Consider the following 25,780-nt stretch of genomic DNA (forward strand, 5'->3'; position numbering starts at 1 on the left):
CATGGATTAATGGTGGAGCAGGCGCTAACGGCTGGATGGTCTACTCTGGCTCCCAATTCCAACACTTTTGTGAACATTGTCCAATACAGCTCAGGAGCTCCATCTCTGCTACATTTGCAGCAGATAAAGGCAGAGGACTGAGAAGGTGCACCAGCACTTGTGAGATCTTTGCATTCCTCCTGATCTGAATTCATTCACACTCCAGATTTTCTTGACTCTACTGTCAGTTGCCTTCTGATGCCTTGAGCTCTGGAATTTTCTTCCATAACTTCTCTGCTTCTCTCCTCCTTTAAGACATTTCTTAAAACCTACCTCTGTCACTGTTCTTAAAAATTACTTATGTGGGTTGCTGTCAACTTTTTTCCAGTTATCATTCTTGTAATGCGTGCTTGATATTTTATCATGTTAAAAGCATTATATTTGCCCTAAATATAAGTACTTGGTTGCTAATCTAGGAAGATTGCTAATCTGCCAATCTAACATATTGCTTCTTTAGAACGGCGAGCTTCCATGCTGCATTACTCTCTGGTGCATGATTTGCTGCAGTTCCGCAGACAACGTATATTGCAATATCCTATGTGTATTTTAGCTTTATTTTGAAATATATCATGGGCTATATGTGCCTTCGATAGAATTTATTTGTAGTCATCAAGACTACATTGCCAACAGAAGAATTATCAGTTTCATTTTGTTTCCTGTTATTAAGTTAATATCAGTTTTCCCCATACTTTCATGTCACAGCCATTCCATGCTGAGGAGAGTGAACCTTTGAACACTCATTCATTATCACTGTTTAAATGCATGTTACAAAGCTGAAACTTAGTTTTCTTCCTTCTGGAGAAATGCTCAGCTTTGGTGAACATTTTCTTTTAAACTCAACATCAAATCAAAATTGGGATAATTTCCTTTGGTCCCTGATTAAATTGTGTAATTTTCTGGCTAAATTTAGAAGAAGGGATGTCATTGAGAATAACTGTCTCAACAGTAATATACATTTATAACTAGGCATTTTAAACTTCCCTCTGTAAATGTCTAATAGTTGAACCTTTTATTTTGCTTCCAGTGCTAAAATAATAGTTCATCTTCAACCAGTTCCTCCCAACAAAGAGCCTGGTCCATATCAGAGCAGCAAGTACTCTTTCATCAAACTATCCTTCAGGGAACATGGACAGATTGAGGTAACTATAATATGTAGAGTTGAAATATTGTGTAAGACAACTTGCCATTTTTTAAGTTTGTATTTGTTATGCTTCAAAAAATTAAATTAAAATATCAATTGGGGTATGTAGTACAGGGGCTCAGTGGGTAAAAATCCAACTTTACACAAATTCTCCCATATATTTTAAGTATTTTTCAAGCTAGTAGTTATAATAATTAAGTATTCCATAGTATTCATTAATAACTCGATACAGTATATATTCTACTAGTATAATTATGGGTAGTGTTATGGTGATTATTCAAAGAACTATAGCAAGTGTATTTAGAGCAATACAATATGGGTTACCATAGAAAACGGACGTTTCTGACTTGTGGAGAAATTGGCTTACGGACAGTTCTCAATAACCCTCAATAGTGGACCATTTGATTCAGAGATGCAAGTTGAAAACCCACCAAGGGAGGTGGTGAATATAAATACAAGTAATTAAATAAATCCAGAATTTTTAATGAAACAAATTTTACCAATGGTAAGCATAAGGCTAATGGACTATCTTAGAAACCCAATTCTAAACCACATTTCTTCCACTGCATCTGGCTCCTGGCCTCGATACCCTTTACCCTTTAGCACTTTTTTCCAGTTCTTGTCTAGCATGTATTTCTCAGCTGCATTTGCCCGTCCTGTATTTACTAGCTGGCTCATTCTCCTATGTTCATCCACTACTCTCCTTATTGGCATTTCCTTTTTAAGCTGAATGATTTTATGAACATCTTTTTAAATTTCCCATGTTCCTGACCTGATTTTGATCTCCTTGGAACTAGCAACTGTTCCTTGGCTGACTGCTAGGAAACTGTACTTTTAATTTCCTGTCTTTACATCCTGCTCTGGCTTCTCTGTCTACCCCTGCATCCCAAAGGCTGAAGCATCATCATCTTCAGCTTCACCCTTTACTTTCAATCAGGCTTACTGAACTTAATCTATATTTCGCACATGTTCAGTCAAAACAGTTGAAGTGTGCCATATAAATGAACTGATCTTTGTTTATCACTGGAATAATTTATCAAAGCCCTTTTATTCACTAACCTTTTCATGTGACTTCTATTCCTTCCAAGCCTTTGGTCAATAATTCTAGTCAAGTTCAAGCTTATTGCTATCATAGCATACACAGGTTATAAATGGCATGAAAATTAGCTTTTTGAAGCAGCAGCACAGTATATGGCAAGATGAGACAAACACAAGTTAATATAAACTTAATTTAACATAACTAGTCGGGTGTCTCCTACATTACCCTGCTCCCAAATATAGAGGTATCAGTCTTCTTAAAGTGGTAAGTTATCTTCTTCAGCTACTCCATTTGGTAGTGAGTTACAAATTCACAACAGTGCATGTAAAGAAATTTCTCCTAAATTTGTTTGACTGGTTAATTATTATCTTGCATTTATACCATCTTGCTCCCATATTTACCCATGTGGAAATAGTTTCTCCCCACACTAATAGACCCCTTCATAATTTTAAAGTCTATCATCTTTCTTCTTAATATTCTGTACTTCAGGGAAAGGACTGCAAATAGTTACGTTAGTTCTAGTAACAGCCCAATAAATCATTGGCCCTTTAATGCTTCTGTTTCCTTTTGTAGTTGAAGACCACTGATGTATCTAGACTATTGGCGTAGTCTATCTGAGGCTCCACTTACATTTAATATTACCCTCCTGCTTTTGTATTCTGTTCCTTCAGTAATGAACTCCACTGGAGTTCATTGCTATTTAACAATTGTGATTTAAGTGCAAGGAACTTGTCTACTTGTTGAAGAGACATGTTATCTAACATATAGTGAACAGAAGTATTCATACAGTAGAGTTAGCATTTTAATAAGTAGAAGCCGTGTTCATTCCTGTGGTTAAAGCAAGTTCTTCATTACATGAGCAATACTGTTTAATTTTAACTAAGTATTTCCAGTTAGGATGAAGCTTTATAATCACTGAAGTTTATTTATTTCTAATTATTGTAATGATCTTCACGTGTCCAAAATCTTATTCAGACTTTTCAAAAGAAGTGATATTAGTTGTGTTTTAAGTTTCAATAAGTAGACATGGCATTTCAAAACTTCCTAACTCTGACTTTGCCCTCACAGGATCAAATTGTATCAGATTAAGATATCAAAGGGTTAAGACTGGATATGGGTGATGATGGATTTGAATGGGGGTATAGAATATTTTAATATCTGACATTTAAATATTACCACCCTGTCTGAAGGAGTTGAGTCAAGGCCAGAGGGTGTGAGCTGAATATGCTGGAGACCCAAGGAAATAGCTGACTGTCAATACTTGGAGGGCTATGGAATACTTGGACCTCAAAGAGCACTTCTTTTAGAAAAGCTAAAGTTAAATGCTTGCTTTTTTGATTCCTCTTCTGTGCCAGCAAGTTTTGATTTGGCCCTGTGTGATCTGCTGAATTTTATAATTAAAACAGTGCCTGTTCCCTGTCCCTCTCTCCTGACCAGAAGGGTTAAAATCTAGCTTTGTGTCATGATTTGAAATTGAAAACAGAGAAATGTAGAAACCAGAGTAATTCGGATAGCACTTCAAACTGTTCCACTCTATTGGATCATAACTGACCTGTACATTCAATCCACTGGCTTTTTTTTTCACATTTTTGAACTTTTTCTTAAAAAAAAGCTTGTTATTTGCCAGTTCTTTGATATCCTTTACTATTCTCTTAACCCACACGAACCCGGAACAGTAATAATAATCCACTTGCGTGAAGAATAATAAACATTGAAAGTAATGTGAAATTGTTCCTGTCCCAGTTTTAAGTTAATATTGTAAATTAAAATCTGTTGGACAGCTCAGCCTCTGTTTAAGTACTGTTAAATATTAAGAATCAATCTGATGCAAGACAATGACATATAAGATTGAAATTTTCAAAAGCTCATAAGGAGAAAGTTGGTGTTGTCAGGTTGAGGAATCAATGAAATCTTGCACACACCTGTATTGTGTACATATGTTCAATATTTACTCTCCATAATCTTACATCTCATCCTGAAGATGTTTGCTGGAGATCAGCCAACTGATAATTTCACTTCAGCATTGTTGCCACTTTGTTTATGGTTGAGCCTAAAGAGTAAGTGCTGGAAAGCTTTATAAACTGGACAAAGTCACAGCCATGTCCAATCCTGTCATCTGCTGGCATCCACACGCCTGAATTTTCTACCATCAGAAAATCATGTGTGCTGAATGGTGAGATTGCCTAATGCTGGAGGGCAAGCTGGGGAATAATTGGTGTGCATATTTCTTAATGACCTTAATTGGTTTACATTATCCTCCAAATACCTGTCATTTAATCAGTTTACTGGGTTGAAGGTATTTTGTTGATGTGATTGTTACAGTAGTTCAAATTGAAAGTTGCTGTTGGATATCTAAATAGCATTTGTGAAGCTTTGATTATGAATAGTTTTGATCAATGTTTAATATTATTTTTAAAGTTTTACAGGCGACTATCAGAAGAACTATCTCAGAAGCGATGGGAGAGTATTTCTGTATCTCAGCCAATGCAGTCAGCTAGTAGATCACAAGTATGTACTATTGTACTATTCCTTGATTATTGTAATAAGACAAAACAATGCTGTGTGTAAATGTATTCTAAAGAATTTAAAACCTACACGCAACTAACCTTAGCCTTTATTGCTCTACTGCCTTGTACCCATTTCCCATTTGTGCTGCCTGCTTTTTTGTACTTTTACTGTACCAGGCCATTTGTGAGATGATAGAACATGGAACAGTACAGGCCCTTTGGCCCACAATGTTGTGCTGAACTAGATGATCAATCTAACCCTTCCCTCCTGCACAGCCCACATCCCTCCATTTTTCTTACTTCCATGTGCCTATCTAAGAGCCTCTACAACCACCCCTGGCAGTAATTTTCAGGCACCCACCACTCTGTTTTTAAAAAAAAACTTGCCTCTGACACCTCCCCTAACCTTAAACTGATGTCCTCTGGTATTGGCCATTGCCACCCTGGGGAAAAGGTGCTGGCTGTTGACTATCTATGCCCCTCGTAATCTTATACACCTTTATCAAGTCACCTTTCATCCTGAGTCGCTCCAAAGAGAAAAGCCCTAACTTGCTCAACCTTTCCTCATAAGACATGTTCTCTAATCCAGGCAGCATCTTGGTAAATCTCCTCTGCACCCTCTCTAAAGCTTCCACATCTTTCCTACAATGAGGTGACCAGAACTGAACACAATTCTCCGAGTGTGATCTAACCAGAGTTTCATGGAGCTGCAACATTACCTCGTGGCTCTTGAACTCAATCCCCCGACTAATGAAGGCCAGCACAGCATACACCACCTTAACCACCCTATCAACTTGCACAGCGACTTTGAGAGATCTGTGGACTTGGACCCCAAAATCTCTCTGTTCCTGCACACTGCTCAGAATCCTGCCATTAACCTTGTCCTCCGCCTTCATGTTCGTTCTTCCAAAGTGTATCACTTCACATTTTTCCGGACTGAACTCCATCTGCCACTTCTTCGCCCCTGGTGCCACTTCTCTACATCCTGTCAATATCTTGTTGTAACCTATGACAACCTTCTACACTATCCACAACCCCTCCAACCTTGGTGTCATCCGCAAACTTACTAACCCATCCCTCCACTTCCTCATCCAAGTCGCTTATATAAAAAAATCAGAGTAGGGGTCCCAGAACAGATCCCTGCAGAACACCACAAGTCACCCTCCTCCAGGCAGAATACTCTCCATCTACTACCACCCTCTGCCTTGTATGGGCAAGCAAATTCTGAATCCACGCAGCCAAGTTTCCATAGATCCCATGCCTCATGACTTTCTGGATGAGCCTACCATGGGGAACCTTGTCAAACACTTTATTGAAATCCATATACACCACATTCACTGCTCTACCTTCATCTATTTGTGTGGTCACCTCTTCGAAAAACTCAATTAGGCTCATGAGGCACGACCTGCCCCTCACAAAGCCATGCTGACTTTCCCTAATAAGACTATGCTTCTTCAAATGCTCGTACATCTTGTCCTAAAGAATCCTCTCCAATAGTTTGCCCACTACTGAGGTAAGACTCAGTGGTCTATAATTCCCAGGATTATCCCTATTCTTGAACAAAGGAACAGCATTAGCCAACCTCCAATCCTCTGGTACCACTCTTGTGGCCAGGGAGGATGCAAATATCATCATCAACACCCCAGCAATCTCTTCCCTTGCCTACTGTGGTAACTTGGGGTATATCCGTCCGGTCCCAGGGAGCTATCTATCCTAATGTTTTTCAAAAGCTCCAACACTACCTCTTTCTTAATCTCAATGTGCTCCAGTACCATATTAGCCTGTTCTGTGCTGATCTCCCATTCATCAAATTCTCTCTCCATAGTGAAAACTGAAGCAAAGTGTTCATTAAGGACGTCCCTACCTCCTCTGCCTCCAGGCACATGTTTTCCTCCTTTATCCCTGAGTGGTCCTACCCTCACTCTAGTCATCCTCCTGTTCCTCACATATGTGTAGAATGCCTTGGGGTTTTCCTTAATTCTACTCTCCAAGGCTTTCTCATGTTCCCTCCTAGCTCTCCTAAATCCCTCCTTAAGCTCCTTCCTGGCTACCTTACTCTCAAGAGCCCTGCCTGACTTCTGCTTCCAAAATCTTAAGTCTTTTTCCTTCTCCCTCTTGTCTAAATATTCCACCTCTTGTCAACCATTCTTCCCCTGTCTCAGTGGGACAAACCTATCCAGAAGTCCATGCAAGTGTTCCCTAAACAGACTCCACATTTCTTCTGTGCATTTCCCTGAGAACGTCTGTTCCCAATTTGTGCTCCCGAAATCTTGCCTAATACCATCGTAATTAGCCCTCCCTCAATTAAAAATGTTCCCATACCGTCTGCTCCTATCCCTGTCCGTGGCTATGCAAAAGGTCAGGGAGTTGTGGTTGCTATCTCCAAAATGCTCGCCCACCGAGAGGTCTGTCACCTGACCAGGTTCATTGCCCAGTACTAGATCCAATAGTCAGCCTGTCCACATACAGTGTCAAGAATCCATCCTGGACACCTAACAAATCCTGCCCATCTGAACCTTTTACACTAAGGAAGTGCCAATCAATATTAGGGAAGTTGAAGTCTCCCATGACAACGACCCTGTTATTTTTGTACCTTTCCAAAATCTACTATCCCTGATTAGCAATGCCACTCCTTTTCTTCACCCCTTTTTTCTTTTAACCTCCTTTTGAAACATCTAAACCCCAAAACATCAAGCAGCCAATCCTGCCCTTGTGACAGCCAAGTCTCTGTAATGGCCACAACATTGGAATTCCATGTACTGATCCGTGCTCTGAGTTCGTCACCCTTATCCTTAATATTTCTTGCATTGAAGTAAAGACATTTCAACCCATCCAACTGACTGCGTTTATGACCTATACACTGTCTATCCTTCCTCACAGTCTCTCTGCATAATGCATCTACCTTTACACCAACTGCTCCATCATCTGACCTAACACTCTGGTTCCCATTCCCCTGCAAACTAGTTTAAACCCTCCCCCAATAACTCTAGCAAACCTGCCCGCAAGGACATTGGTCCCTCTCCAGTTCAAGTGTAGTCTGTCCCTTTTGTACAAGTTATACTTTCCCCAGAAGAGATCCCAGTGATCCACAAATCCTGAAATACTGTCCCCTGCACCAACTCTTCAGCCACGCATTTGCCTGCCATATCTTCCTATTCTTACCCTCACCGACGTGTGGCACAGGCAGCAATTCAGAGTTTACCACCCTTGAGGTCCTGCTTTTCAGCTTCCTTCCCAACTCCGTATATTCCCTCTTCAGGACCTCATCCCTTTTCCTATCCACGTCATTGGTACCAATGTGTACCATGACTTCTGGCTGCTCTCCCTCCCCCTTGAGAATGCCGTGGACTCAATCCGGATGTCTCTGACCCTGGCACCTGGGAGGCAACATACCATCCGGGAGTCTCATTCTCGTGCACAGAATCTCCTATCTGTTTCCCTATCCAATGAATACCACAGTCCTCTTCTTCCCCCTTCTGTGCCACAGAGTTAGACTAAGTGCCAGAGACCTGGCCACTGTGGCTTTCCTCTGGTAGGTCGTTTCCACCCCCCCCCCCCCCCCCCCCCCCCCCATAGTATCCTAAACAATATACTTGTTATTGAAGGGAATGGCCACAGGGGTACCCTGCACTGACTACCTATTCCCTTTCCCTCCCCTGACGGTCACCCAGCTACCTGCATCCTGTAACTGCCTCCCGGTAACTCCTGTCTATCATCTCCTTAGTTTCCCAGATGATCCAGAGTTCATCCAGCTCCAGTTCCCCAACACAGTCTGTAAGGAGCTGCAGCCGAATGCACTTCTTGCAGGTGCAGTCATCAGGGACACTGGAGGTCTCCCCTGATTTTCAACATCCTGCAAGAAGAGCAAATTGCTGCCCTGTCTGCCATTTCCAGTGCTCTAAACTATGCAATAAGATCAAAAAAGAGACTTTACCTGAGCCTCTCCTTAGCCTTCGCTGACTTACTTCGCCTCTTCACACTGAAGCCTCTTGAGCCAAAGCCTCAAGGTCCCACTCTTAATTTGAGCTACACACAATGGCCGCTCCTCTTGAGCTTACCCTTTTATTGGCTGCTGCTGCCCAATTAGCTAAGCAACGAGACTTGCTCTCCAAACGGCTTCCCACACTCGCTCCTAATAGGACAAAAGAAGTTCCATGATTTTTGTTTTGTTTATTCAACTGGCAAGTGTTGATTGATAATGCACTTGTGATTTATTATTTGGGTGAAGGTATTTCTAGGTACAACATAACTCTGATCAGATGAAATTTAAAACTCCATATTTCAAAAATGTACCTTGATTTTGTGTTCTGGTGACCATTGTTTCAATGTGTGTCATATCTGTACCACTTTTTCAGCCAAATTAATAACTGCATATGCTTTAGTAGTCACATTTATTGAGAAATAGGTAATTTAAATTAAAGCTCTTGAAACTGGAAGAGGAGGAAAAGAATCCTTGTCCCATCTCATTGGATTAGATTTCTCAAAGTTTAATGGTTCTTTCAGTGAGCAGACAGAGGCACAGTCGTCTAAAAAGTCTAGAGGGAGACATTATTCTATTTAATAGCCTGATCAGAAATTAAGATTAATTTCTGAATACCCCAAACATAACACCAACGCTGAAAATACAAAGCCCAAGTTTCGTGCTTGCTTCAGGCAGGAGAAGGTGTCACTGTGTCACTGTGTCACTGCAGGGGCTGAAGAGCAGGATGTTTGACATCCCTCAACAGCAAAGAAGATGACGATTATACTTTAAAGGGAATTACAGCTTGACTGAGTCTCAACTGTTGTTTGTAAAAACAACTGATTTCCTTTTATAGTTCATTTCCTTTGAGAGCTTTTAACAATCATAAATAGTAGGAAATATTTGTATTTGTGAAAGACCAAAAACAATGAATAGAAGATGTATCATTTGTCCTGTGAAATTAAGAATTTCCTATCTTTACAGGCAGGAAAAGTAAGGGCTGCAGGAATTGTGGGTATTGAAAGGAAGCTGGAAGAAAAACGAAAGGAGACCGACAAAAACATCTCTGAAGTAAGTCCTTCTAAATGTTCAAGGCCAGCCACCCGTCTGGTTCTGCTGAGACCATTTCCTGTGAAATGCTAGCGTGAGTACTGTGTCAAAGCAGAACTCTCTGTGACTGTTGCTGCCTGAAAAATCAGCGTGGGTGATATTTAAGAAGGGAATATCTTTTAATATTTGCATGATTATTTTGTGTATAAAGAAGAAACTAAGGTAAATATTCCAAACTTTGTGCTTTCAAGTCTACATTAGAGACTTGAAGACAGTGGACAGTTTAGCTGTTTCAACCTAGAAGACATTGCAGTTAGTGTATCTGCTTGTTCTGTCGTCTCTCCAGGCATGGTGAAGGTGCAGCAGTTGAATTACCAGACTAGTAATTTGAAGGTCTGCATTTATTACCCATCCTTTACTGCCCTTAAAGTGGTAGGAAGCCACATTCTTGTACTTCCACAGTTCTATTGAGGAGGGAACAATAGGATTCAGACCCACTGCCAAGGAATTTCCAATATACTTCCAATTCCGTATGGTACATGACTTGAAGGAAAAGATGCAGGTCATGGTGTGCCTGAAGCTATTGTCCTCCTTGATGGTGAAGGTCCTGTTGAAGTAGCCTGGTCTAGTAACTGCAGTGCATTTTGTAAATGGTACACATTGCAGCGACTGTGCACTGATGGTTGGAGGAATGAATGTTTAGGGTGGTAGATGGAGTACCAGTCAAGTGAGCTGTTTTGTCTTTAATGGTCTCGAGCAGACTTTTCCAGACAAGTGGAAAAGTATTCCATAACTTTCCTGACTTGTGCCATGTAGATATTGATAAGATTTAAGGTATTGGTAGGTGAGTCCTTTGCCAAAGGATATCCAGCCTCTGAGCTGTTCTTGTAGCCACAGTGTTTGTACATCTGGTCCCATTGAGTTTTTGGTCAGTGGACATCAGTGTATTGATGGTGGGGAACTCTGTAATGGTAGTACCACTCAATGTTAAAAGTATGCGGTAGACTCGATTATTTGAAATGATCATTGCCCAGGACATTAATTGCACAAATGTAACTTCCCAGTTACCAGCTGATCAATGTTGTCTAGGTCTTGCTGGATGCTGTTATGTGCTATTTCTTTTGCTGAAGAATTACAAATGGAATTGAACATTGTACTATCAACCACCATCCCCACTTCTGACTTTATGATAGAAAGAAAATTATTGCTGAATCAGCTGAAGATAACTGTGCCCAGGAAGCTGTCCTAGGCAACTCCTACCATGATTGACCTCCACAATAGCAGCCATCTTCCTCTGTGTGAGGTATGACTCTGGTCATTGGAGTGTTTTCCCTTTGATGCCCATTGATTTCAGGTTTACTGGGGCTTCTTGAAACCACACTCAGTCAACTGCTGCCTAGATGGCAAAGTCAGTCACTCAGCTCACTGCCTGTTAGATGCTCACCTGATGATGGAATAAAAGACACTGAAGTACCTGCAGATGGTTGAGCTGAGGACTCTGCCATGAGGAATTCCTGCAGTGATGCCCTGACATTGTTGAACAGTGGTTGACCTTCAGCTCATCAGCTACACATTGTGGAGGTCTACATTCCTGCTGCCGCTGATGGTCCACAGCGCCTCATGAAATGCAAGTTTTGAGCTACCAAATTTGTTCTGCATCTGTCCGATTTAACTTGATTTTCATGCAACATGAAACAATAGATGGTTGAATAAATGGAAATCTGGTTGAATTCCTTCACCAGTAGCATTTTGATCCTCTTTTGTTGTAAAGTACTATTAACACCTTCCTTGTTCAGGACTGGACTTAACTCGTGCAATGAATTCAGCAAAATAAGCTGACAAATTTTTCATGTTTTATGGGGCTAAAGTACAATGTAATATGCCATTCTCCAAAAGATAAAACAATCAAAGATGTACTATAAAAATAATCAGTTTGCTGAATTTCTTTTCAAGTCCTTTAAATATGACAAGCTATTTTGCCTTTCTGGATGTATTGTGTCATATTTAGTGACCCCCAGGTTTTAGTAAAGGTTTCCTGCCGGCACTGTTTGTCCCTGATAAGAATCCTGCTGGTCAGTACTGTTTATCAGAGGAAGTTCCTGTTAGGTGTGTGCCCATTCTCTTTTGTTCATAGAATCTCTGTGAACAATTCCGTCATGGTGTAACCTAAGTAGACTATTCTAGTGGATGTTTAAAGGAAAAATAATCCTGGAACTTTCCACAGCCCTTAAATTCTTGGTACTTATATTTATTTTACTTAAATTTTGTAAGGATCTATAGATCAGTTTTGAGGCAGAGTTGAGTCTTTTCAGCCATAACATTAAGAATAAGAAATAGCTTATAGATTGTGATTATCAATATGTCTTTAAAATATTATCTTGAAATAGAAATATTAAGGTCTGAATTTTTTTCATTTCAAATAACAGGAAATAATTGGTTCTCATCAATTTTATTGGATAAATAACAGTATAATTTATAGCTTAAAAACATGAGTCATTTTAATTTTCTTTGATAAATTGATATTTGCATTAATGCTTCTCATTTCTCATTTCCTTGTGATGTAGAAAGAGGCCATTCAGCACATTGAGTCTATGCTAGCTCTCAGTAGTCCTATTCCTCTAATTGCCTATAACCTATTTTCTTCCACATTCCCATCAACTCTACACTGATTCTCCTGCCAAGCACCTACCCTAGGGGTAATTTGCAGTAACCAAAGCAGGTCTTTGGGATGTGGGAGGAAATCCACACACCACAAGGAGAATGTGCACACAAACAGCACCACTTTGCTACCTAGAATTGTCTTAAGGAATTCCCAAAGGCAGATTGCCTAGAATATACTATTGAGTTGGATTGTGCTCAATCCAGCCTACACCCTATGCTTTATCCCAGCAGTTGCAGAAACCTTTCAACATGCAGAGAAGTCCTTCAGGTCTTGCTGTTGTAGCGTGTGTGTTTGTGGCTTTTTTTTAAATGAGGTAATTGGAAGTGAAAGTGATAATATTTCTACAAATAGCTGATGGCAGGGGAACCACATAGTTAATGCAAATTTACACTTTTATCGTCTAAGTATTAGATGCAGGAATTGGCCTTTTGGCCTCCAGTTTCCATAAGTCTATCAATCTGTCCTGTGACTTGGCATCCACAGCCAAAAGGGTAGAAAATTGCAGCAATTTATAAAATTGTAGAAAAAGAAATTTCTCCATCTCAGTCCTAAATGCCCATACTCTTTTATCCTGAGACTTGTTCCCAATTCCAAATTTTCCAGTATGAAAATAAACTCAGCAAATGCACCTCTAAATGCAACATCTATGAAGTCCACCACTCTGCCTAGTTACAGTATGATTTAAAATGTTGAGTTAAAATTAAAATAGATGAGCTATTTTATCCCTGCAAAAGTAACAACATGCCAACGTGTTTAGATAATCTGATTAATAATTTCAATTCCCTCTTTCCAGTGATTAATTTTTTTTCTACTAAGCCTTCTTGCTACATTGAAATTTGTGTCTAAATATATTCCAGTAAGGTTTATCATGTCAGCAAAATTATTAGATTCTGCAGTCAAGCAACAACTGAGACTGTGAAATCGGGGCTGAAACAGGCCTTCAGGTTGAAGATAAAAAAGAAATTGGAAACATTTCCAATGAGGTTTACTTTTAATCTTTTACTTAATGAACAAAAATATGCTGTTGTGTGCCAGCATCATCCAAAGCTACAATGGTACTGTATTTGATCAAGGTATGATCATGGACTGGACCCAATTCAAAAACCATCCATACTCAAGTGGATTGCTAAACAGACCGCAATCAGTGAGGATAGGCAGCAATTCCTCTGGCACGATTATTCTCAACACTGGTGCACCTCAAGGCTGCGTCCTCAGCTCTCTACTCCCTATACACTCATGACTGTGTGGCCAGATTCTGCTTTAACTCCATCTACAGGTTTGCAAATGATACCACCGTTGTAGGCCGTATCTCAAACAGCGATGAGTCAGAGTATAGGAAGGTGATGGAGAGCTTAGTGGAATGGTGTCATGACAACAACCTTGCCCTCAATGTCAACAGAACTAAAGAGCTGGTCATTGACTTCAGGAAAGGGGGTGGTGTACATACACCTGTCTACATCAGTGGTGCTGAGGTCGAGGGGGTTGAGAGCTTCAAGTTCCTGGGAGCGAACATCAACAACCTGTCCTGGACAAACCATGTGGATGCCATGGCCAAGAAAGCTCACCAGTGCCTCTACTTCCTCAGGAGGCTAAAGAAATTTGGTTTGTCCCCTTTGACTCTCATCAACTTTTACAGATGCACCATAGAAAGCACCCTATCTGGATGTATCATGGCTTGGTACGGCAACTGCTCTGCCCAAGACTGCAAGAAGCTGCAGAGAGTTGTGGACACAGCCCAGTGCATCACGGACACCAAACTCCCCTCCTTGGACTCTGTCTTTACCTCTCGTTGTCTTGGTGAAGCAGCTAGCATAATCAAAGACCCCACCCACCCGGGCCATTCTCTCTTCTCTCCTCTTCCATCGGGTAGAAGATACAGGAGCCTGAGGGCACGTACCACCAGACTTAAGGACAGCTTCTACCTCACTGTGATAGGACTTTTGAACAGTTGCCTTATACAATGAGATGGACTATGATCTCACGACCTACCTTGTTGTGACCTTGCACCTTATTGCACTGCACTCTCTGTAGCTGTGACACTTTACTGTTTTTTTTAAACCTGTACTACATCAATGCACTCTGTATTAACTTGATGTAACTGCACTGTGTAATGAATTGACCTGTAAGATCGGTTTGTAAGACAAGTTTTTCACTGTACCTCGGTACAAGTGACAATAATAAACCAATACATTTTTAATTTGCTTATAAATAAACACTGGAATGGTATTTTTTTTTGAAAACAGGTAAAATTCCACTGGATTGGTATTATAGTATTAAGAAAAATAGTTTGCATCAAGTTATATAATTGTGGGGTTTTTGACTTTTCAGGTGAGGAAAAATTTTTTTTTATTATGGACAGAGGAGTTACTGAATATAACTGAGGGGAATGTGACCTATAATTATCAAATATTGAGCTATTAACTCAGTTTGTTTTTTTAAAAACTCAGATGTGCATTGATTCCATGCTTTCCTTCACTACTTTACTGCAATCATTTTCTTTAAGTGTTTTTGTATGAGCCTCCAGGAGAGTGCCAGAACAAAGCCCACAGTCTATAACATCTGCTTTCCCCATATTGTTCTTGAATGTGCTAATAGTGGTGGTGAACCTTATTCAAAGGCTATTTGGAAAACAGTACTTGTTTTCCACTCCTCTCATTATTATAATGCATCAAAAAATCTGTTATTTTCAATACTTTCCTATTAGGAAGACAGAATACGCTGTTTACTTTGCACTGTGCTACTAGCCATGCTGTGCTATCCCTATAATCCTTTAAACCAAAAAGTAAAATAAATTGTATGTTCTCTCATCTGACTTAATTTTAGTCTGATTTCAACCAGTCCAAAAGAAAATTTAAGGCCACTATGAAAACTATAAAATATATATTCAATTGAAAAGTGAAATTTCAGTCATTATCTATCCAAAACTTTGGAGAGAGGTTGAGGGGAGCTTTAGACTATCTACCCAAAACTATTGCAAAGATGGTGGTGAGGTACAGCACCATTCTGAGCACTTAAGTTCAAACATCATCTAAACTCACTAAATGAAGGTCACCATCTGCTAGAAAGTTTGAAGGTTCGATCTCTGCAGAGGCTTAAAGTCCAACAATCTAGGCTGACATTTCATATACCACTGAAGGATCACTGCTTTATTAAAGATGCATTCCTTTAGAGGACAAGTTACATCAAAAGCCTGTCTTCAGTCAAAGCAAGTAGTCCTCTGCAAGTAGAACTTTTAATTTCATGGCCCTTGGATATCAATTTAACCAAATTATCTAGGCATTGACCTTTGCTGTTTGTTGGATCTTGCTGAATGCAAAACACAAGTAATTTCCATTGCTTCAAGAACCTCTTGAGCAGCAGTAATTGAGATTGTGACACCTTGGGGAGAATTCAGAGTCCTGTTTCTAAAACAAAAGGATGTTTGTGTATTTTTTCACATTCCAAATGGGGTCAAATGTTGCTGCTGTGGTGTTGTACTTTGCCCCTATCAAAGTGTTCACACTTAAACTTCAGATTTCATCATTGGGAACTTGCTTCTGATTTGAAAGTGCATATTATGTTATGAATATTAAACTTCTGTTTATAACTATTACTTTCAGGGAAGCATAATGAGGCCTAATTTTGCTCCAAATACTTGGCTTTGTTTTCCCTTATGGGTGTAAAGTGTAGAACGGGAATGCATCCTATGGGTGATTTTGCAATGCCATTGCAATTATATTTTTTTCTGTATCTGAATTATTGACTGACTTTTTAAAAACAAAACTTTATTTTTTCTAGAGCTCAATTTTAAAACATTTTGTACAAATCTGCTACAAAAAATTACCATCTGCCTACCCTGGTTTTTTTTTCCAAAAAAAAAAGTTTGCCCTGAAACTCCCCATATTAGTCCTGCTAGTAAACTTCTATAAATAATTTCCTGCAATTTGAGAACAGTGAAATAATGCCAAAAGCACTTGGGCATGGGAATTCCTATTAATCCCTTTTTGGTCATTCATCCAGAACAACGTTACATTTCCTCCATTACTGCAATTAGTTATTTTTTAAAATTGATCAAGCTATTTAGCTTCATCAAGTACTGATTTAACTTCATCAAATCTCAAATACTGTGTCATGTTGAAGCACCTCTTGGTATCAGTTTTTATTTAAGTTGTTTTCCTTCCAGAGTTCCACCATCCTACTATTATATAATTTAAATCAACATTCCAAATTATATTCGAGTAGGAAATTGGGACCAAAAGCCACTCGGCCCCTCAAGCTTGTTCTGCCATTCAGTAAGATTGTGACTGAACTGATTGTAACCACAGTTCTACATTCTCACTTAACCCCAGTAATCTTCCATCCCTGGTCATCAAGAATCTATCCACCTCTGCTTAAAAATATCCAAAGATTCTGCTTCCACCACCCTTTGAGGAAGAGAGATCCAAAGATTACTTACCCTCCGAGGGGGGGGGAAAATAAGACCTAATTTTTTAAATGAGCAACCCCTTATTTTTAAAACAGCGACCCCTAGTTCTTAAACTCTTACAATCTCTCCACATCCATCCTGTCAAGACTTCTTTCAAATCTTCTCTCATTGTTCTAAACTCCAGCTGACACGATCCTGACCCATCCCACCTTTCCTCATGGGGCAACCCTCCCAATCCAGGTGTGGGTCTCGTAAACCTTCTCTGAACTGCTCCCAACATAACTGCATCATTTGCCATTACTCTCCCAGCGTAAAAGCCAAAATCTCTTCAAGCCTTTTTGATCATAGATTCTAATGCAGGGACCAGCCACATGACATTTCCCTGAAGTTTCTGGCATTTGAATGTTTCCCTTTTCTCTCAGCAACCAGAACCAGTCACTTCATTTGAGGTATGGTCTGACCTGAGCACTTGTTCAACATTCTGTTCACGCTTTAATGTCATTTATAACCTTTATACAATTAACTACAACACTTAGTTGTGTATTTTTTATAATTATGACTATTACTGACTGCACAAGTTTGATTGTAAGCTGATTTTCTTCCCACATTAATTTCTAGGCTTTTGAAGACCTCAATAAATTAATGAAAAAGGTAAGCTTCCACCATATTTTTCATCAACTCACATTAGCTGAGGTTTAAATAACTGATATCCAAAATCAACTACTACAGATACTGGAAATCTGAATACTACAAGTGCTGGAAAATTATAGCAGGACAGGCATCATCTGTGGAGAGAGAAGCAGACCTGAAGCATTGGCTGTTTCTCTCCACAGATACTGCCTGACCTGCTAAATGTTTCCAGTATTTTCTGTTTCACTTTAACTTATTTTGATTTAAATAAGCTGTGAAAAGAGTTATTTTGAATCTCAGCATACTCTTGAACATAGCAAGGTGAGAAGGGGAAGTTTAAAGGGTTTAAAGTGAAAGTTTAAAGGCAAGTTTTTTAAAAAAAAAACGGAGTGGTAGCTTCTTGGAACATGCTGCCGAGGGTGGTAATGAAAGCAGATACAATAATGGTGTTCAAGAGGCTTTTAGATAGGCACATGAATATGAAAGGAATGGAGGGATATTGATCATGTGCAGGCAGGAGGGATTAGTTTAATTTGGCATCATGCTCAGCACAGACTTTGAGTCAATGGCCCTGTTTTTGTGCTCTGTTTTTGTTCTATATTTGACGTAGAATAAACTAATAAGTGGTTCCCATCATATTTAATGAAAGCAAACTTCACCAAGTAACCATTCTCTCAAAAACAGATGACTGCTTGAACAAAACACCATGAAATGTCTACCAATCTCTAAATCAGAGTTGTACAGCACAGAAAAAATATTTGGCCCAACTCGTCCATGCCAAGTTACTTACCTGAGCTCGTCCCATTTGTCTGTGCTTGGCCCATATCCCCCTAAACCTTTCCTTTCCATGTACCTGTCCAAATGTTTTCTAAACATCGTAATTGTACCCACCTTTGCCTCTTCCTCTGGCAGCTTGTTCCACATACCAACCAATGTCTGTGTGGAAAAGATTCTCCTTGGGTCCCCTTTTAAATCTTTCCCCTCTCACCTTAAACCTATGCCCAAGTTTTAGACCCCCCAACCCTGGGAAAAAGACTATGACCATTCACTTTATCTATGCGGCTTGTGATTTTGTATACCGCTACAAGATCACCCCTCAGTGTGCTACATTCAGGGAAAACAAATCCCCAGCCTATCCAGTCTCTCCTTTATAACTCAAGCCCTCCAGTCTTGGTAACATCCATGTGAAATCTATTCTTTAATTCGTATAGCTGAGCAGCAGATAGAAATGGTGTGATGCCACTAACCTAGAGATCATCTTCATCTTACCTTCTCTTGATGCGAGGAAAAGGCACCTCAAGCTTATTCTGTTGCAGTGTTTTCCTGATGCTGTTCTCTTTTTGCATTAGCATTCAATTTTTGACTTGCTTGTCTTTTTCTACCTACTCTTATCCTTTCCAAGTAAGCTGCAGTCAAATTATATTCCAAGTGAAACAACCACATTAGTTTCCACAGTACCAGCTGATTTTTCAAATCACTTTATTATTGAATTGAAGTTACTGGCATCTAGCAGCCAGTATAAGAGTAGACAGGAACAACAAGTGATTGTATGTATATAACAGTAGTGAAGGGCATAGCAAGATAAAGGGTGGGTTGGAAAACATTTGTGTTTTGATTTATCATTAAGAGTCCATGTTGTTTTGACCCTTATCTTCAGCTCAAGGGAAGAGTTTAAAAAAAAATGTCTATTAAATGGCAGCATCACATTTGGCTTGCAACAAGGAAATTGAGAATTTAAATTTAATTTGTTCTGTTAGGATTGGTTCTTGGTCATGGGGATATTGGTGAATTCAAGGGCCTCCCTACAGAGATAATGAACATTGAAAGATTGTGTTCCACAAGGGCAATTCTGGTGAGGCTCCTGGTTAGTCCAGAGAGAACAGCATTTCTTGGTTATTCACTTACTTTCCTGGCTGTCAGTGATGTGTGGTTGATGGGGTGGGCCACCTAAAAGCATCTTATACACACAAGAAATTATGAAAAATAAAAGTCTTAAAAAATCTCTTAGGATCCTCTGAGACAAGTATTAAAACTTGTTTAGTGAAGTGATTCAGATGTGGATCACAGACACACAAAATTCTGCAGATGCTGGAATCTGGAGCAATACACAAGAAGTGCTAGAGGAACTCAGCAGGTCAGGCAGTATCCATGGAGGGAAATAAACAGTCAACGTTTTGGCCCAAGACCCTTCATAAGGACTGGAAAGGAAGAGGGCAGAAGCCAGAAAAAGAAGGTAGGGGGAGGAGCACACGCAGGCAGGTGATAGGCAAGTCCAGGTGATAGGCAAGTCCAGTCCAGGTGATAGGCGGAAGGTAGGTGGGTGGGGGGGGGGGGGGGGGGGGGGGGGGGAGGAGGAGGAGGAGGAGATGTAATAAGCTGAGAGGTGATAGGTGGAAGAGGCATAGGGCTGGAGGAGGAGGAATCCGGTAGGAGAGGGCAGTGGACCATGGAATAAAGGATGGGGGAGGAGAGGAGATGGGCAGGTCATCAAAGCAGGGGAAGGGAGCCACAGAAATAAGATCTGGATCAGAGTAAGCTTGTGCTGCCAGTTGTTGACAGGTAGATTGAAAAGAAATCTTGTTATGGGTCACAATAATGGCAACTGAACCTCTCTGCCAAGTCCTGATGGTCAGTGTGTTAAATCCTACTACTTTATTTCTCTGGCTAATAAATTACGGATGGAAAACAGGAAATGTTGGAAATATTCAGTGGGTCGGGCAGCATCTGTGAAAAGAAAAACACAGCTAAGGTTTTGGGTTGAAGACCCTTCATCAGAGTGCTGAGTGTTTCCAGTGTTTTGTTATTTCGGATTTCCAGCATCTGCAGGTTTTTCCCCCCACTTACTAATGAATTATAGAATGTGTTCAATGTGGATTAAGTGACCAAAGTGCTTTTGTTTTTAGGCCAAAGAGATGGTTGACTTGTCAAAGTTAATAGCAAATAAAATCAAGGACAAGCAGGGTGACATTTCTGAGGATGAGGTAAGTATATCAAACCAACTTTTAAAATTTTAGTTGACCTCAAATGAGTTTATTCAGAGAAATGTTACTTTTATACATATGATCTATGTAAATTAGCAAATTTGTATTTCTTTTGCTAATTTTGGTTGAATATTATGGAGTTTGTGTGTTAGTAATACTTGTTGGCTTGCTTGAGCCTGAAGAGGTGAATAGGATTCAGCTGGAATTGATAACATCAAATTTCATTTACTGGAGTGAAGGTTAAATTGAGTGAAGCTTAATTTCAAGGTATTACACGGTCGGTACAGGAAGAAAGAAAAACATTAAGTCAGAGGCAAGGGAGCAATATTATTGCCTATTCTTTCAGCTGTGACAAAGCACAACCACCAAAAAGTGATCAGAAAAAAACAGATGCCTGACCAAATGCTTTAACTCTATTGTTGTTGCAGACCAATTGTCAGTCTCAACAAATTTGACCATAATTGTATGGTTTACAAATTTTTCTTGGCACAATGACACCAAACGCAAAAAAGGGTATTCCCCCCCCCCCCCCCCCCCCCCCAAATCTTCTACTTTTATTTCTTTTGCTATTTTCTGTTGCTATTGTTCCCCTCTCCTCTTTTTGTCTCCCATTTTCCAATGCTACTTCACTATTGTTAATCTCTGCCGTTTCACTTGATTCCTTATTCTCCTTGGTTTTCATCTGTGTTACTTGTTCTGTTTTGTCTTTAAGCTTACTTTTTCCCCCCTTGCTTTTTCATTTTTCTACCCTTTGCCTTCACAAGTTTCTTTTCACTCTAGTATTTCAGCTGATGCATGGGGAAACTTGGAGTGGGGAAGTAAAATGAGAATTACAGGAAGATACAACAATAAATAAAAAAACTGTTACTCAGCTGGCTTGCTTTGCCACATGTTATGAGTAATTTCTCCAATTAAGAACGTTGTTCCAAATAAGAAGATTGCTGCCTGTGCCATGCACCAGGGAGGGAAAGAATAGGAAGAATTGGTAGACTAATGAGTGACTGAAGAGTTGGTGCAGGCGGCTGGAGTTCAGATTTGTAGATCGTTGGGATCTCATCGGGGTAGGTATGACCTGTACAAAAGGGACAGGTTACACCTGAACTGGAGAGGGACTAATGTCCTTGCAGGCAGGTTTGCTAAAGCTGTTACAGAGGGTTTAGACTAGGTTTCAAGGGGATGGGAACTGGAGTGTTAGATTAGAAGATGGATCAGTTGGTGTAGAAGTAGATGCAATGTGCACGGACAAGGTGAGGAAGGATAGGCAGGGGACAGGGCATAAATGCAATAAGTTAGAGGGTTGAAATGTGTTTACCTTAATGTGAGAAGTGTTGAAAGAGCATGGACCAGTACATGGAATTATGATGTTATGGCCATTGGAGACTTGGCTGTCACAAGGGCAGGATTGGCTGCTTGAGGTTCCGGGGTTTAAATGTTTCAAAAGGGATGGGGGGGGGGGGGGGTGGTTGGCATTGCTAATCAGGGATAATACCACAGCTGGAGGAAGAGAAGATATCATGGAAGGATTGTCTATTGACCCAGTGCAGGTGGAAGTCAGAAACAGGAAGGGAGCAATCACTCTATGGGGAGTATTCTATAGGCCCCCAAATAGCCTTCGGGACACTGAGGAGCAGATAAGTAGGCAGATTTTGGAAAGGTGCAAAAATAACAGGGTTGTCACGGATGACATCAACTTCCCTAATATTGATTGGCACCTCTTTAGTGCAAAAGGTTTAGAGGGACAGAATTTGTTAGGTGTGTAAAGGAAGGATTCCTGACACAGTATGTAGACAGGCCGACTAGAGGGGAGGCCATGCTGGATCTGGTATTAGGCAATGAAGCTGGTCAGGTGAAAGGCCTCTCGGTGGGCAAGCACTTCAGGGATAGTGACCACAACTCCCTAACCTTTAGCACAGCCGTGGACAAAGATAGGAGCAGATGTTATGGGAAAGTATTTAATTGGGGAAGGCAAATTACAATGGTATTAGGCAAGAACTTGGAGCATAAACTGGGAACAAATGTTCTCTGGTAAATGTACTGCAGAAATGTAGAGGTTGTTGAGGGACCACTGACATGGGGTTCTAGATAGATTTGTCCCACAGATGAGGAAAGAATGTTGGGGTGAAGGAACCATGGTTAACAAGTGAGCTGGAAGGTTTAGTCAAGAGGAAGAAGGAAGCATATTTAAAGTTTAGGAAGCAAAAATCAGATAGGGCTCAAGAGTTATAAGGTAGCCAGGAAGGAGCTTAAGAAGGGACTTAGGAGAGACAGAAGGGGACATGAGGAGACCTTGGCAAGTAGGGTTAAGGAAAACCCTAAAGTGTTCTACACGTATGTGAGGAACAAGAGGATGACTTGGGTGAGGGTAGGACTGCTCAGGGATGAGGGGGGAAAAAATATGTCTGGAGGCGAAGGAGGTAGGGGAGGTCCTAAGTGAATATTTTGCTTCAGTGTTCACCAAGGAGAGGGACTTGGATGAATGTGAGATGAGTGTAGAACAGGCGAATGTGTTGGAGCATGTCATGGTTAAGAAAGAACTAGTGTTGGAGCTATTAAAGAGCATTAGGATAGATAAGTCCCCAGGGTCAGACAGGATATACCCCAGGTTACTATGGGAAGTGAGGGAAGAGGTTGCTGGAGCATTAACGATGGTCTTTAAGTCCTTCCTGGCCACAGGAGTGGCATAGGAGGATGGTAAATGTTGTTCCATTGTTCAAGAAAGGTAAAAGGGATAATCCCAGGAATTATAGACCAGTGAGTCTTGCATTAGTGTGGGCGAACTATTGGAGGGGACTCTTGGACAGGATTTATGAGCATTTGGAGAAGCAGAGTCTTATTAGGGATAGTCAACATGGCTTTGTGAAGGGCAGGTCATGCCACACAAGCCTGAGTTTTTTGAGGAATTGACAAGATAACTTGATGAAGGTAGTGTGATGGATGTGGTATAAATGGCTTTTTAGCAAGGCATTTGACAAGGTTCCCCATGGTAGGCTCATTCAGAAAGTCATGAGGTATGGGATCCATGGAAAATTAGCTGTGTGGATTTGAAATTGGTTTGCCCACAGAAGGCAGAGGGTGGTTGTAGAAGGGGAATATTTGACCTGGAGGTCGGTGACTAGTGGTGTTCTGCAGGATCTATTCTAGGACACCTGCTCTTTGTGATTTTTTTTATATATAAGTTATTTAGATGAAGTGGAAGGATTGGTTGGTAAGTTTGCAGATGACACGAAGGTTGGTGGTGCAGTAGATAGAAGAAAGTTGTCATAGGTTGCAATGGGATTTAGACAGGATGCAGAGCTGGGTGAAATGGCAGATGGAGTTCAGTCTGGAGAAGTGTGAAGTGATGCACTTTGGAAGAACAAGCTTGAAGGTAGAGTACATGGTTAAAGGCAGGATTCTTAGTGGTGTGGAGGAACAGAGACATCTTGGGGTCCAAGTACATAAATCCCTCAAAGTTGCCACACAAGTGGATAGGGCGGTTAAGAAGGTGTATGGTGTGCTGGCCTTCATTAGCTGGGACATTGAGTTCAAGAGCTGTGAGGTAATGTTGCAGCTCTGAGACTCTGGTTAGACCACACTTGGAATATTGTGTTCAGTTCTGGTCACCACATTATAGGAAGGGTGTGGAAGCTTTGGAGAGGGTGCAGAGGAGATTTACAAGGATGCTGCCCGGGTTGGAGTGCACGTCTTTTGAGGAGAGTTTGAGCAAGTTAGGGCTTTTCTCTTTGGAGCAACAGAGGATGAGAGGAGACTTGATAGAAGTATGTAGGATTATGAGAGGCATAGACAGAGTGGACAGCCAGCATCTTTTTCCCAGGGTGGCAATGACCAACTTAAAGTGTGTGGAGGAAAGTTCAGGATAGATGTTAGAGGTATGTTTTTTTTTTTAAAAATTGCAGTGGTGAGTGCCTGGAATGCACTGCCAGGGGTGGTGGTAGGGGCCAATAAGATAGGGTCATTTAAGAGATTAGATAGGCACATGGACAACAAAAAATAGAATGATACGGGAGGTGAAGTAGAGAGGGGGATAGATTTGATTGGCGATAAGGTTTATATAGGTCAGCACAACATTGTGGGTTGAAGAGCCCATACTGTGCTATTCTAACAGTAGTGTAGTGGTTAGCATAACGCTTTACAGCGCCAGTGACCCGGGTTCAAATCAGGCCACTGTAAGGAGTTTGTATGTTCTCCTTGTGTGTCTGTGTGGGTTTCCTCTGGGTGCTTGTTTCCTCCCACATTCCAAAGATGTGCAGGTTAGGAAGTTGTGGGCATGCTGTGTTGGCAGCAGAAGTGTGGCGACACTTGCAGGCTGCCCCTAGAACACTCTACGCAAAAAAGATGTATTTCACTGTGTGTTTCAATGTACACGTGACTAATAAAGAAATCTTATCTAAATTTTGGGAGCAGTTTTAGCATGTGTACATCAAAGGCATTTTTCATAACTCATTGCTCACATCAGTGCTCATAGTAATATTATGTAGCTTTACTATTGAATCCTGCATTTTTAATCTTCAGACAACAAACTTGGTGACTTAGTTGAACTTCATCATGAAGATTTTATTTTGTTTGAATTTCTTAATTATTACGTGTCTAAGTAAAAACTCTGTCCTAATTGGTGAAAAAAGTAATTTAATGAGAATTTTCTTCCTGGATTCATAAATATGGGTTGATGTGATGAGGGGATGAAATTTGCTCATAGCCAACAGCAGATCAGCTGAACCCAGTAGAAAGATTGTGTTTTCTTCCAACATTGCTGTTCTTAAAATCTGGAATGAAGTTATAAACACATCGTGATTTCATCCAGCCGTGTTACATGAAACACCAATGTACAAAACAAATTTGTGAAACTAAAATGTGTTTTCTATTGCAGACTATCCGTTTCAAATCCTACCTACTGAGCATGGGAATAGCTAATCCAGTTACTAGAGAAACGCATGGATCTGGAACACATTATCATATGCAACTGGCTAAACAACTGGCAGGAATGTTGCAAGCTCCATTAGAGGTAAATAAGTCTTCATTTCTTCTCCCCACCCCATTTGCTATGACCAATATTCTACTGAATAATTTCTGAATCAAAATAAAACCATTATGGATTTGGACTAAAAATGGAGTCATTCAGAATTGTAAACCAGTTATTGGAGGTCTGTGACTAGTGGTGTCCTGCAGGGATCGGTTCTGGGACCTCTACTTTTTGTGATATTTGTTAACGACTTAGATGAGGGGGTGGAAGGCTGGGTTAGCAAGTTTGCAGATGACACAAAGATTGGTGGTGTTGTGGATAGTGTGGAGGGCTGTAGAAGCTTGCAGAGGGATATTGATAGGATGCAGAGCTGGGCTGACAAGTGGCAGATGGAGTTCAATCCAG

The 25,780-nt window shown here is 40.5% G+C and overlaps 1 protein-coding gene across 1 annotated transcript in view; it reads left to right on the forward strand.

The window, feature by feature from the left end:
* Positions 1–25,780, forward strand: part of vps36 (vacuolar protein sorting 36 homolog) — a 49,952-nt gene that overhangs the window by 12,593 nt on the left and 11,579 nt on the right. Inside the window, 6 exon segments of the mRNA XM_052026628.1 lie at positions 1,064–1,178; positions 4,638–4,727; positions 9,672–9,758; positions 17,423–17,455; positions 20,338–20,415; positions 25,283–25,417. Of these exon segments, the coding sequence (XP_051882588.1) occupies positions 1,064–1,178; positions 4,638–4,727; positions 9,672–9,758; positions 17,423–17,455; positions 20,338–20,415; positions 25,283–25,417 (538 nt within the window).

The sequence above is a fragment of the Pristis pectinata genome, chromosome 11 (assembly GCF_009764475.1).
Source record: "Pristis pectinata isolate sPriPec2 chromosome 11, sPriPec2.1.pri, whole genome shotgun sequence".
Taxonomy (NCBI): Eukaryota; Metazoa; Chordata; class Chondrichthyes; order Rhinopristiformes; family Pristidae; genus Pristis; species Pristis pectinata.